The 14,635-nt window shown below is 44.4% G+C and overlaps 1 protein-coding gene across 1 annotated transcript in view; it reads left to right on the top strand.

Annotated features, from left to right (window-relative positions):
• Positions 1-10,397, top strand: part of jph1a (junctophilin 1a) — a 33,124-nt gene extending 22,727 nt beyond the window's left edge. Inside the window, 3 exon segments of the mRNA XM_048976930.1 lie at positions 6,130-6,767; positions 7,816-7,912; positions 8,074-10,397. Of these exon segments, the coding sequence (XP_048832887.1) occupies positions 6,130-6,767; positions 7,816-7,896 (719 nt within the window). The 3' untranslated portion in view covers positions 7,897-7,912; positions 8,074-10,397.
• Positions 10,398-14,635: the final 4,238 nt, after the last annotated feature.

Below are 14,635 nucleotides of genomic sequence, written 5' to 3'. Positions count from 1 at the left end.
AGGGAGAACATGCAAACTCCACACACACGAAGAGCTGCGGTGGAATTTGAACCCGTGACCCTGGAGATGTGGGGCATCGTGTCACCTAATAATTAACAGCAGTAGTTGCATGTCATGTAGTGGTTATGTGAGTGTGCTGTACCAAAAACCTCAGCATCTTGAAAAATTAAAATGAAGAGACAACTGGCAGGATGATCTGTAGACAGTGGACATTAGTCTTCGGATCTGAATTTGTATATTATTCAGCGCAGCCTTCACAAATGTGTATAAATATGTGAACATTTATAATGATGCAAATTGTAAACATTGTCTACTGTGATTGCCATTAGCTCCAAAACTTTCTCCAGGCAGTATTACAGGGGCTTATTCTTAATTTATACGTGCAGATATTAATTTATACATGCAGAGGTTCTGTGAGAGATTATGCAGTGAAATGAGGATGGATGGCAGGCTGAGTCAGAGCGGCTCGCCATCCGGGACGCGCCTTTCGGAGAGCCTGCATCCGCGGCGACGCCTCTCGCGGCGTGTTCTGTTCCATTCTGTCCTCTCCTCTGCTGTTCCGGCGCGTTCCGCTGTCCTCAGTGGATACGCTGTCCCCCGTCGAGGTGCCTTTCATGGCCCTATCACCACATCAGCCTCTCTGCTGCATCACGGCCCTTAGATGTATCATTGCTGTTCTCGTGCAGCTAAATATAGGTTTAGAGACGGATAACTAACAAAATGGCAGGGATTTTAAAAAGATGTGTGAAGTCGGCCTTTTTGATGCCGGCTGCCTCTGTAGGCAGCGGTCGTTTATAAAATACATGCCGGCAGCGGTGAGTAAACAGCAGCTTCTGTCTCAGCTCTGACGGGGTATGAGCTGTAAGCTGGAATGCCGTCACTTTGCGTCTGTGCTGCCCGTCCATTTAAGGCGATGTTCTGTGTAACCGTGGGGAGGGAACCTGCACAGTTCAGCTAAACAGCATCCATAACGCCACTGCGTCTATGCAGCATTATGGCCAGCCTGTCCCGCACTGTTTGGAATGAACCTCGGAGCTAATGCAGGCCCAGAGGCACTGCGCCTTATAGGAGAGTGTGTACCCCCCCGCCCCCCCACCAGGCTCGTGTCTGTCACTTCCAGTTCCCCCGGTTTGGCCTCCTCCTTCCAGAAAGGATTAGACATTATTCTTCACCCTGTGTGTGACCATCTTCCAGTCGCTTCGCCAGCAAAAGCGCAAAGATGTTTTTTATTCAGACATGTTGTGCATGAATGTTATTGCATCATCGATCATAAACTTTATTTGTTAAGTAGGACTTGAACTGCATTTTGCTGCAGTGGTTGGCATTGTTGCCTCTCACCTCTGGGGCCTGGGTTCAGGTCTCTCTCAGGGGTCTGTGTGTGTGGAGTTGCATGTTCTCCTTGTGTTATTATGAGGTGTCCTCTGCCTACTTCGGTTCTCCCTACAAAGACGTAATGAAGCTACTTGGAGATACCAAGGTATGCTTGTGTGAATGTGCCCTTTGATGAGTCGGTGCCCCATCCTGGATTGTTCCCTGCTTTGTGCCTGGTGTGTCCAGGATAGGCTGCAGACCCGAATAGGACAAGTGGTTTCAGAAAATAGATGGATGAATTAAAGAGGACAGTGACCCCTTCCAGACTTGATGTGGTATGAGACTTTATCAAGGTACTGTTGTATTTGAAGTGAAGACAATGGTGCACAGGAAGTGTGGCTTTTGTGTGGAACTGAAGTTCAGTCTACACTGTGAAATGCCTGGTCCTTGTTGCAGTGGCCAGGACAGCAGTGGGTTTAATGTCCCTCCATCGTGGAGCTGCTGGTCAGGGTTTTGATCATAATTGACCATCTGCTGACCTGGTTCCATACCCAGGTGTGTTTGCACTGTGGTTCTGGAGGGAAACATCATATATGTCACAGTTTTTTGTTTCTATAGACCAGGGTTACCCAGTTCAGGTTACGGAGGGTCAGTTTGCAGCACAGTTTGCAGAGTTTTCGGTACAAGCACACGTACTAGACTGGGTAATTGGCTGAAATATGTGTGTTCGAGCAGGGGAATGAGTAACTGTGTTGGGGCTGGCATTGGGTAAGCCTGGTGTAGATACACCTCTGCTTTGCACTCAGGTAAGCACTGCAATGTGGTGTCCAGTAAGTTGACTCCGTTAGAACATTATTTGCTGAACATCGCTGGATGTCCCAACACATAAGCACTGAAAGACGTTTATGCTTCCCTCCACATAGTGTCTGAATATGTGGGATTCTGTGACAGACTGAGTGAGTGTCTTAACCTAATCTGTGAGATGCGTGGATGTGTCCGGCCCACCACCCGCCTTGCACCCACCTGCCTTGGAGATGCCGTTTCCTCATTACGTAAGATGTCCCTCGTGCTACGGATCGGGCCCCATGTCAGTGGGAAAGGCACAGTTTGACCTCTTCAGGGGGAAAACGTACAAATTTATTTGGACGACAGACCCCAGATAGGCAGGAGCACGGGCCCACCCCATTTGTACCAAAAGACTAGATGATTGATGATGATTACAGCGGGATATAAATACACTGCACTTGGATCCGAGTTCAGTTCGAGATGGATGAAGAACCTCATAGTGTAGATGATTTGCAAAGTGTGTAATGGGGTAGTTTGTCTCCAGTGGCTGATTTTTGACGTTAATGAATTAAGTCATATTCTACATTTAGAGAAACGGCTTTTAACCAAAAAAGGTATCGCAAAAATATTTAAACAAAAATAAGAGTTTCTTTAATCACCATAGGAACAGATTAGGACTTTTTCTGTCTGTGGCTCTTTGTGTCATTAGTGAAGGGCAGCATGAGGAAGTAATACTGATCCATCCATCCATCCATCCATCCATCCTCCATTCTTCCATAACCATTCATCCAGAAAAAGGTCACACTGAGCCTGGAGCCGTTTAGAGGAAGGACAGGGCACCAGGCAGGGGATTCCTTGGTCAATTTGCCAGCCTACCACAGGACACAAGGCTGGGAACACCCTGACAGGGAACCCTGTCAGTCCATCATCAGGCACGAGGCATGGGGTATGTTGGACAGGATGCTAGTCTGGCACAGGGCACTGGAGTCTGTGTTCTGACATCTTCTCCGGGGTGTAACTCTGCTTTGTACTCTATTCTGCCTGGGATAGGCTCCAGGCCCCCTGATCCTGCTAAAAGATGGATGGATGGATGGATGGATGGATGGATGGATGGATGGATGGATGGATGGATGGATGGATGGATGGACTGTGTATTGTCTGGAGACTGTGTTATGAAAGCCATTCTTTGCACTGGACATTTATTGGATTGGTAATATTGGGTCAGCTGGAATCAATTTCTATCTTATTGGTAACCCTATATATACGGATTACTCTTCCACTTTGGACGAAGGCAATTCACTCAGGTCATTACTCCTGTTCTCAGCGGTCTGGTGGCACCTAGACCAGTGATATGCGTAAGAATTCTTCTCACCGTGGGGGAAGTCAGATCTTCGGGTGTCAATAGATCGATTACTCTGGGCCCTACTGATTTTATTTCGTCTAACTCACACAGTCCAGCAGATGGTTTGCTACCTAAAAGTTTGCCAGTTGATGTGTATCCTGCACCAGAGCTGCTGGATTATGATAATAATCATAATCACGATGATTTTGACCAATATTGACATCATGATTATCTACCACGATTATTTCCCACAATTACTCTTGACTGCAGAAACATTGTATTTATTGAATCTTAATAATGAAACTTATGCACTTACATTGAAATTGAATTGAAACAAAATTATAATTTTAATGATATAACATATGTTGAACTTGTATGTATTTTTTAAATGAATAAATTAATTATACTGAATTGAACTGTTCTCTGAGGTGTAAAAACACTAAACTTGATTTTTATTCCCAGCTATACATATTAAAGTCCACCGCTTAGTCCACAGATATAAAAAGTGCAAATTAAAGATTTTTAGCAAGAAAAACTAATTTGTTTACAGGATCAGGCTTCAGTGATGCACGATGGCACGAGACAATATTTCCAGCTGTGCTAAATAAATAATATGTCATGGCGTCCGTTATATCTCGGTGTTTTTGAGAACTTGGCAGATACGTGGTTGCATTATAGAGGATAACTTAACGGACAACTGCGTTGCAGAATGAGTTGCTTTTTGTTCACATACTGTTTGGTAATAGACCACTTTATGATTAAGCTTTACTGTAAGTGGTTAAATAAACTGGTCTTGTTGCCTTGTGGTGCAGACACGGCTTTGAAACATATTCTACAAATTAAGGTACTTTTCGGCCGTGAAAGTGTTATGCCTGCTGTGCTGCAGGGAATTCGCTAACAGCGTTTTGGGAGGGGCAAAGCGCACCGCTGAAAAATTTGTTCTGGATTTATTGCGCAAGATAAAGTAGGGCATCGTTTCAATATGAGATGCAAACAAATATCGTTTTTCTCGATTATCATTTTTTCATAATCTTGGGAAGCCATAATTGTAATCGTGATTCAAATTCGATTAATTGCACAGCTCCTAGGATGTAAGCTGAAAGTATATGTGACCTGCTGATCCCTCAGATACATAAATGCAATAAGGAATAGAAAAAAAAATTGAGAAGCTCCCTAAGCATGTAGTTAAAATGTTGTTTTTAATGTGACATAATGTTTTACCTTTAATAATTTTGTAGCTAATAGTAAAAATATGAATGTGGGCAGGCACATGAACCAGTGTACTGTTCATGTGTAAAAACCAAGATGATTTTCACAGATGATAAGTGACTTAAGGCGCAAATTCACATGCAGCTTTAAAAAAAACCTGCTTTACCAGGTGGACGCAGAATTCGCCTCCTCTCCTCAGAGAAGAATCCGGAAAATGCTTGGAAGCATCCCCAGGAGTCATCACATAAACACATACCAAACTTCATACAAACTTCCCATGATGCACGAGCACTTATTGAGTTATAGCATGCAGTTATAATCAGCAGACGCTTTAAGCCTTTCGGATATTAAAATCCAGTTGTCCCCCCTTTGAAGTGGCCTCCATTTGTTGCTCTCCTTCCTCAGGGAATTTTTCATTCCTAGCAGCAGTCGCATTGCGAGGGATTAGGCATGTGGTACGGACAGGACATGGAGTCAGACGCAGCCTGCGAAAGCTGCACTCTGTGTACTGAACGCTTTGTGACTTCTTGACCTGGGCATGTAGTGCTCAGAATTAATTACCCGAGACTGAAGAATGCCATGTTCTATCCACACTTTAAGCGAAGGTCAAGGACGGTTCCAGAACTTTTGGTATTGAAAATCTGTATCGCTGTCTTGTTAATCTCTCACGTCCACGCCGACAGTAGGAAGAGGAAGTCTGCCGCTTAACAGCGGTGACTGTTGGCCTGGTGACACTAAGGCTGAGATTTCAGGCAGAAGTCAGATCTTGCATTGCATTGCATTCTGTTTATTTTAAGGGTGAAAGGAGGAGCTATATTTAGAGTGGCAATAGGCGACATTCAGAGAGGTACACGCCCGGTAAGACTGCGAGGTAAGCGAGCAAAAAAGCCGCCTCTTGCTACAGCAGTGGCCGCTGACAGCAGCCGAGTCTCTAATCCGCAACTCCGCACTCCGATAGCATGCGCCTCTGTCCCCCGTCATCTCCAGCTCTGCATAAGCTGTCTACTGACAGCTTTTGAGTCCAAATTCATAGATTTTTGCGTTACTTGAATGTTTTTAGTGTGGAAAGATAAAAATAGAGGGAAAAAAAATGAAACAAGTTACATAACTGCCGTGGATTACTGTGGGTTAGAAGTGTGTGAATGGTGACTGTAATGAGGTTCTTGTTGGATTTTAAGGGGCATATTTGTCAGCTATCATGCCAGGTGTCTGAAAAGTAAATCACAATTCATTTGAACTCTTGCCACATTTAATATATTGCATGGAAATACAAACACAACACGCAATATGAAATTTTAAAGTTATTTCACGAAAAATGTCACATTCTACCACGTGGCACATTTCTTGTGTTATATCACCATTCCAGCTTTGTTCAATCAGCAGTTCAGTCGCTGCAAATTCATTTGTTAAACTGGATTAACATTAACTTACATGATAAGCACTGTCTACAATGAGTCTCTTCATTCACTGTGTCTCTCCAGGCCCCGATTACATCAAACAGCGGTTTGCCGACCCCATGGAGATCAAGGAGGTCACTGAGGAGAAGAAGGAGAAGTGTCCCTCGGGGAGCCCCCATTTCTACCGGAAGGGCACGACCCCGACTCACTCCCCTGCCCACAGCCCTGAGGCCTCCCCAGCCCCCTCGCCTCACACCACCAAGAAGAAGCCGCCCCAAGTCAACAGCAGCTTGGGCAGACAACCGAGCAGAGACGAGACGTACTCCTTCGGCCCAAATCCCCCCGCCGGCCCCCCCAGGGCCGCCTCCCGGACGTCGTTCAGGCAGGAGGCCATTCCCCAAAAACCCCCCAAGAAGGACGAGCCAACAGCCAACTCAGTGAGTCCCGGCAACGGGCAGGTGCCCTCGCAGTACCATAGCTACCACGTGATGGCCGAGGTGACGCTGCCCCTGGAAGAGCCACGGGAAGATCTGCAGGTGTCTCAGGCCCCGAAGCAGTTCGGGCTGCCGGCCTCTAAACCCATCCTGGCATTGCCGGCTTCCAAAGAAAGCGTGCCTGAGGCGAAACTCAGGAAACAGGAATCTCTCAAGCCAAAGAGTCTTGTAGAAATGAAGAAAGGCAGTATGGAGATCAGCAGTGACGTGGAGGAGGAGGAGGAGATGGTGAGTGCTGTGTTGGGGCTTCTTCAACGCTCATCTAAGCGGGTTCCTCCAGGGTTCCTTAACCTCTTTTATGATGCCAGCTTGATAAGTGCCCTTTGCCTCATTATCAAGGCAGTGACCTTACCTGTCACATGCATTACCATGTGACCCTGAGTAAGGAAACGGCCAATAAGAGTCAGGGTTGCAAATCCAGAATCGGGGTTCAGTGCTATAGGACATGTAGGCATAGATCCCAGCTAGAACACTTCCTTTTTTATGTCACCTGATGGCGACACAACATGTGGACCAAGCAGATGAGTTCTGACCTGCAGAACAGGGCTGCTGATTCACCACTGAGTGTCTCGACGAGGTCCTAAACTTTGCAGGTGTTTTAGGGACTCGCTGAGCCTGCATTCTCATAATGCATGTCACTCTGGGTAGGAGCGTCGACGAATGTAAACTTCATCAGCACAAAAAACATCAAGATGACAGGAACTGTTCCCCAAATCAATTAGTTCCCCAAATCGACAGTGCAATTAGACAAGACATTTGAAACAGATGGGTTGTGTAAGGGATAAGGTAAGGTAGATAATGGATTAGATATAGAGTTAAAAGTCCAATAGGTGTTATCAGATTTATAGAATGACGTGCCTAGCCCAGTAGGCAGGGATGTGGGTCTTAGATGGGAACCAGGTTGGCAAAGTGATGTCACGACTGGGCCCTTGAGCAAAGCCCCTAACCCCCTATTATTTCAAGGACAGACACAATTTTGTCAATTGTACATGACATTTGATAAAGGTATCTGGTGCATTAATAATACTAGAGGTCATGTTGTCTGTGTTTGTACTGTGGTAAAGTCATGAAGAACCATTATTAATGTTAGTAATAAGTGCATCTGAAGCCATTTGTTAGAGGGTGCTGGTGCCTACTCAGTAAGGTCCATTTTACGTGATTAGATAGACAGACAGACAGAAGAAATACTCTGTTAAGTTTCCATGCCGAGTTTTAGAAATAGAACATCGTGCTGAACTGTTTGTATTTTGTGTGTTTTTTTTTTTTGTATCTGCAGGGACCAAACTCAATTTTGGTTGCCCTTGTAATGCTGTTGAATATTGGCCTAGCAATTATTTTTGTCCACTTCCTGACATGACAAAGTTGCATCCTGGGTAAGTTTTATCTGCATGGCTGCTCAGAGCAGCACCTATCGACAATTTAAATATCCGTATGAAACCTTTAGCAGTTTTTACACAAAAAAATGCCTCCATCTGCCTTAATATACTGTGACTCTACATAATTACTTAACCTTTGAACTTTTTTCGCCCTTCAGTGGAGTCATGACAGCTAGCAGCAAGCGGCCTGAAGCTCTGCACCTAAAGAAACAAAATGGCGGCAGTCAGCCTCAGACACGGTCAAAGAAAGACTGGAATTGGCGAGGAACACAGGAGTAAGATGAGATGTGGAGCATTCAGGCGGCGGCTGGCCAGCTCCTTGCCCGTGATCTGTGGCTAGTTTGGGTCCTGTGAAAAGTGTAGCAAGTGGCCGTGTTGATTAAAAAAAAAAATAAAAAAATTACCTGATTTAAAATCAACAACAACAAAAATAACCCACAGAAATCTGCTGATTGAAGCCGTGAACAGTGTGAAGTGCACAGGGCCCGTTCCAGCAACAGAGAGAGAGAGAGAGAGAGAGACTTACCTGGAAATATCCAGCAATGCACTTTTAGCTGACGGAGGCTGACAGCTGCCTTACTATTTTGCCATGTGACATTCTAGCGGGGAGACGTGGGGCTGCACCTGCCAGAGGAATTTGTTGAGATGACCGTGCATTGGGCAGGTGGGGGGGAGCTCCCACCTCTCCCGCTGAGGAAAACCACGTCACCCCCCACAGCCCTCGGTTCCGCCTTATTCCATCTCCAGCTCGCCCTAACGTGCCCCAGATTCGCCACACCCTTTGCATGGTACACTACTTTACTATTTTTATTCTTTGTTTGCTGTTTTTTTTCCCCTACGTTTGGATTATCAACTGTACACACATCTAAACATTTTCTCGGAGCATTACAAGTTCACGTTGAAGTTTTGAATCCTCAGCCTTTTTGGTATCATAACACCATAACAACCAATCATATTCTGATTGTAATAAAAGTGCAATATGTTTTATTTTTTTAAAAAAAGAGGGATATATTTTGACACTAAAGGGTTTCTAGTTGTTATTATAACTGTCATAGGAATTACATTTAATTTCCTTTATTTAGAAATATCATATTACGCAGAGTGTGTGGAGCCTCGCTTAAGGAGCTTACAGGGAGCTTCAGCAGACAATTCAGGATGCAGCCGGCACACGACGAGACTGAATGCTGACAAAGTCTTATCCTATTTATTAATTTTGAGAATACTAATGCTAATAAACTATGCTGTGATGTCGTAACATAAGCATCGCATATCGTGCATGAGAATTCTTATGTTTTTGGGTTTTTTTTTTTTGAGAGAGAGAGAGAGTTGTTTGCCCCTTTTGACGAGGCGGGGGGCCGCCGGAGCCAGGTAGCTTGCTGGCTCAGGAGTGGCGCTCACGCGCATGTCCGCGAGGCGGGAAACACAGCGCGTTCTGCTGCATCCCTCTGCCCAAGACATTCAGGTAGCGGCACTGGAGATGAGCAACTGATGCCTTTAGAGTCCTTAACCGTCCTGCTGTTTACCTCGAAAAAAGAAAAAAAACAATGGAGAAGAATGCTTAAGATGAAGGGATGTGTCTTAAAGTTTAAAGTTTGCAAGCAGACTGGCTGTTCATAATCATTAGTAACGTCCCTCTTCGCTGTAAGCGCCGTGGCAGCGTGTGTCTCTGTGTTACTGAAGCATTTCGTCTCGTGATTACTTTACGAGGAGGATGCATGTGCGCACGCATGTCCGGTGATATGATGAGGGTCTAGCAGGGGAAAAGCAAGTAGCTTCGATGTGGTTTAATTTAACTAATAATGTGCATGCTTGAATGGCGTGTGGTTGCTGTAAAGTGCTATGTGTCGGTGCTGGGGAAGGTGTGCAGGTGTCTGTGGTCAGGGTGTCCTGCATGTATGTTTTAACTGCTAACTGGTGACAGACCCTGTGACTGCAGGGGCAATGCAGAGTCTGACCCCGTATTTCACTTCATGACATACATATCACTCCCCTCCAGTCTGAACACAAAAATGCATAGTAAGGTTAGGGGGTTTTAACACAGCATAGGGATGTTTTTGGAAAAAGCAACAAAGCAAAGCATGCTGGGATTGTTTATATATAGATTATATACAATTTGTAAGCATTTTTACAGAGCACAATCGAGAATCTGGTACTAGCTGGTCTTTTTTAAGATGTGCACAGCTGCATTTGACTATAATGCTAACTTGTTCTTAATGGATAAATGTGACATTCACACCACGTGGTTTTGATGTGTCCGGTTTCTGATGCCATCAATGGAACATCACCACCTTCTGGACGCCGGAGGCGGTCCGCGGCCTCATTTCAGGGGTTTGCCGCTGAGCCCGACGCACGGACGGCACCTCAGAGACACTGTCGAGCCAAGCTGCAAACCGCAAGCCTCGAACCCCGCAAAGCCCAGAGAACTTCTGTCGTGTTCTTGGAGACGGACTTCCGTGCAAAATAAAAACTTGTCGCAACTTGAGCTCTGTGGTTTTTCTCCTCCGCACCCGTAGCAGAGCACGGCAGTACATTTGCGGTGCCGGTTTTGAGCAGATTGATGACATCACCAGCAGGCAGTGGGCAGGCCGCCTCATACCACTGCGGTCTCGCCCGGAGTGGACCGCAAACGAAACGCAAATCGGTGTCACGCTATGTGAGCTCACCTTACTGGAAAATCAGATGTCATTAAGGTCAGTGATTAAAAGGAAACCATTAATATACACCAAGTCCAGGGCAGAGTCCTCAATACCCTTCGCATGGGAAGTTCCTGTCTAATCACAGGCATTATTTAATCTTGATGGGAGTCTAAGTGTGCTTTAAAATGTACCTCTCTCTCCTTAAATCCCAGCTAGAGAGGCCCTGTTACCCACAAGCTTTAAGAAGCTTTATCAGGTCATGACCCTGCTATGAAAAATACGTCAAACGTCCGACACGAAGGGTCCTGTGACCCTTTACAAGGCGCCCTGCTCATGAGTGCAGGGCAGGAAAAGACTCTCAGGCCTGTTACCAGGGGAACCAATCCTGGTGCAATTAGAGTATAATACCACTGCTTGACATTTACTGAGCAGAGACCACTGTTCTCCAGCTGCTCGGTGGCCAACAAACAGAATTTGTTTATGAAGGTTTGTACCTCATGTTATGTGTAAATGATTCAGATATATCTGTAAATAAAATCCAGATACTTCATGCCCCTTGCCCAGTGCATTCTGGGACATGTTCCAGCTTACCGTGACCCTGTACTCAATAATCAACTAGTGAAGGTGGATCATGCAGGATCTAACCCTGAAACAATACTCCGAAATATATGAAGATATCTCAAACTGACATGAACGTATTTTGAGGAAATTGAATTTCGCCCATAAGCAAAGCTCTGAACTGCAACGTGTATGAATGACAGCTATAAATCAGTTGGAATAAGTGTAACAGGAGGCGCAGCCTTGACCCTGAGAATCCTACCCACTGTCGAGCATCACAGAGGACTAATAACGCGGCCCCTTTAACACATCAGCAACAGCAGCAGGTGTGTGAGCGGGCCGATCGCGCGAGGTCACCAGTCACCATTCAGCTGCTTCGGAATGTTGCCAGTGTGACGTTTGTGCCGGGAAGAGACTTGGGAATAAAAAACATTTAAGATATTTCACATTTAAGAACACTTCTATGAGTGTGAATTCTTTTGTTTGCCGTATAAACTAGTTTAATTATCAATTAAAAGAGCTACATATTGTGGGCTGGAATTCTAGCTAAACTGTCGCGTTTGATGTGGAAAAATACGTCACCTAAAGTCTCCTTTTAAGCTATCATTTTGTTTTAGGTACATAAGTTCTGTGCCAGTGAGCAGCTCCAGCAAAGACCTCTCCAGTGAAACGCTAAACCGACTCAGCCACTTAAAGAGACACACTTCTGGGTGTTTCCAAAACTGGACCAGTGCTGATAAGCAGTGACAGGATATCGCCGGCGATGAAGCAGTCGCTCAGACATCATTAACAAGTAGATCCCATTTCCACACTGAACATGATTCACCGGCTGAAATTCTCCCCCCCCCATTCATTTCCATATGAGCCTCTCCCATATGATTTCAACCTTTTAAGCTAAAGTTAAGTTTCATTGATTAAAAATCTTGTACATACAGCGGCAAGTGTGTCAAGTTAGTAGAGTTTCCTAATTTTTAACATTTTGCTTTGCACTGTTAAAATGGTTTCTGGTAATTAAGAGTTTATGTACTATAAGGTGCGGGTGGGGATCTTCTCTCATTGGCTGATCTCCTTCTAAACGCCAGGCTCTGGTTGGCTCATCACGATTTGGGTCATGTTATTAATCAGCATCCACAGTGAATGATTTAAAATAGGCACTCCTTATATTAGGCTACATTAATCATACTTACATATATGTTGTGTTTGAGGGCACATAATATAATCTATTATATTTGATAGCAGTTAAAAACATATCGCAATTTAATGATTATCTTAAGTTATGTTTGTTTATTGAGATATGGGATGCAAACCATTTTCATAGACCAAGCACATCAGAGTATTTGCAGGCATAAAATGGATAGACAGTAAATGGAATATTAAAATTATAGTAACTGCAATATATACACTTTGTTATATAAACACTTTGTTGTGATGAATTGTCAAGTGAATGTCACTTCTGTTTGCAACACTAACACAGAATAAGACTGCTCAGCTTGTGTAAAATGCTCTTGCACCAGGTGAAGTAATCATTAATAATACTCCAGCAGGAGATGTAGTGTGGATATAGTGTAGAGTGACTATTAATACTCCAGCAGGGCATGTAGTGTTCTCTTGGATTATGTGGAGTAACAATTAATACTTTAGAAGGAGGTGTAGGGATCTCATACACCATGTGGAGCATCAGTAAATACTCCAGCAGGGGATGTAGTGTTCTCTGGCACCATTTGGAGCAATAATTAATATTCCAGCAGGGGGTGTTGTGTTCCAAGCTAATCAAAAGCCAAGATATCTTTTATTGTTTGCTTCGGATATATGATGGATGGAATCATACACTGAGCTGAAATGTTGTTTTTGTTGGTCTTTCAGTGCAAAGGTAATAAAGTAATAAATACAGGTACAGAACTTTGGCATTGAGTCAGAATGAGAACTAGCGATCTTCTCACTTTAGCTGACAGTCAGAGTATGGAAAAGTTCGTGTCTAAGAGAATGAGATTAGCGGACTAAAATACTAAACATTTCACTTAGAAATAGACGTTGGAATCCTTCCTCCCTGCAGTAATGTGTTCAGTGCACATGCTGAAACCCAGGGTCCTCCTGTTTATTTTGGCCCACTTGTCCAAAGCATGGGGGGGGGGATTTCAGGATGGAAAGGCATGGACCACTTGTGGCACTGCTCTCAGATCACCATGATGAGTTCATGGTGAGGTGCTGCCCTTTCGGGGCTCTGAAAACAGCCTGACATGCCCTAAGTATGCTAAGCAATACTGCCCCTCTCCTAGCTGATGTCAGGGCTGAGCCGCGTCAACAAAGGAAGCTGCCACTCTACTAATTCTCGCAGTTACTGCATTACAATTATCCTACTATTTTGAGAGGAACATTATTTTACTGAAAATCTGATCGCCTCTTTCCTTTTTGCCAGTTTGTCAAATTCTCAAAGTGATATTATAGACCAACTGTCCCCACCCAACTTGGTTTACTGTATTGGCAGGGCCCCTCCCCAAAATTTGCCATCATGGGAGAGTGGACCTTGACTTTGTGTTGCTGTTGTTGATAGAATCTGGGGACTCCTGTTACAGACGGGAGGGATTTTGTTTATTATTGGGTTTTAATTTATCAAAGCATCAGGCAAGATTACAGCATTTTAGACACTGGAAATAACTCAGCACTTACTCAGTAAATCCTGCAATGAATAGCTTTACTCCTGTCATAAAGACCAGCTTCTCTGCATGAATTGTTATTATTATTCATTAGGATTTATTTTGGTGGGTTAGTAAGCTGGTTATACAACCTTACCCATTCCCCCCCGGAGGAGTCGGTTTGCTACTTGACCCCACCCCCCAAGTGCAGAAAAGGAGCTGGTTCAGAAGGATTGCACTAAAATAGTGGTGAGCCTCAGACAGAGGTGATCGCTCTGCATCATTTTCACACGCAGGAAGAAGAATCTGGAAGGTCAGGGCTGATTGAAGATACTACATTTCATAGTCATAATTTTCCAGTTTTTTAAAAGATTACAAACCACCAGCACTCTATCTGCATGGGTATCAACTTGACTCAAGCTCCTTATTTCCTTATTGAGTGAAGCACTCACAGAGTTTCAATCCCAGATGAAGACGATGTTCTTTCAAATGTATCTCTGCATTAAGAGAACATACTGTGTGATCGGTCAGGTCGACTCAATGATTGCACACACCTGTCTGCATTAAAAATAAACATGTTATATCATGATATGGCTAATAGCCTGTAAAGTGGATCTGCATAGTGCTTCAGGTGTTCCAGAAGTTCTGGAAACTTCTAGATGCAATTCCAGACCATATTCCTAGGCCACTTCTGAGAGTTGGGGTTTCCAGTGAAATTCTACTATTTTGCACTTTGGTTGCATTTATACGAATAGAAAAAAGAAAAAAACATCTCAGTGGAATTTGAGTCTGCAGATCTTTGCTGTAGCGATACGGGATCTGTGCTGATTTCTTTCTGTGTGGCGTATGAGTGACAGCGGGAGGCGGGACCAATCAGGACAACGATGACCCTG

Source organism: Brienomyrus brachyistius, chromosome 15, assembly GCF_023856365.1.
Source record: "Brienomyrus brachyistius isolate T26 chromosome 15, BBRACH_0.4, whole genome shotgun sequence".
NCBI classification, from domain to species: Eukaryota; Metazoa; Chordata; class Actinopteri; order Osteoglossiformes; family Mormyridae; genus Brienomyrus; species Brienomyrus brachyistius.
This window is presented reverse-complemented; position numbering and strand designations above follow the sequence as displayed.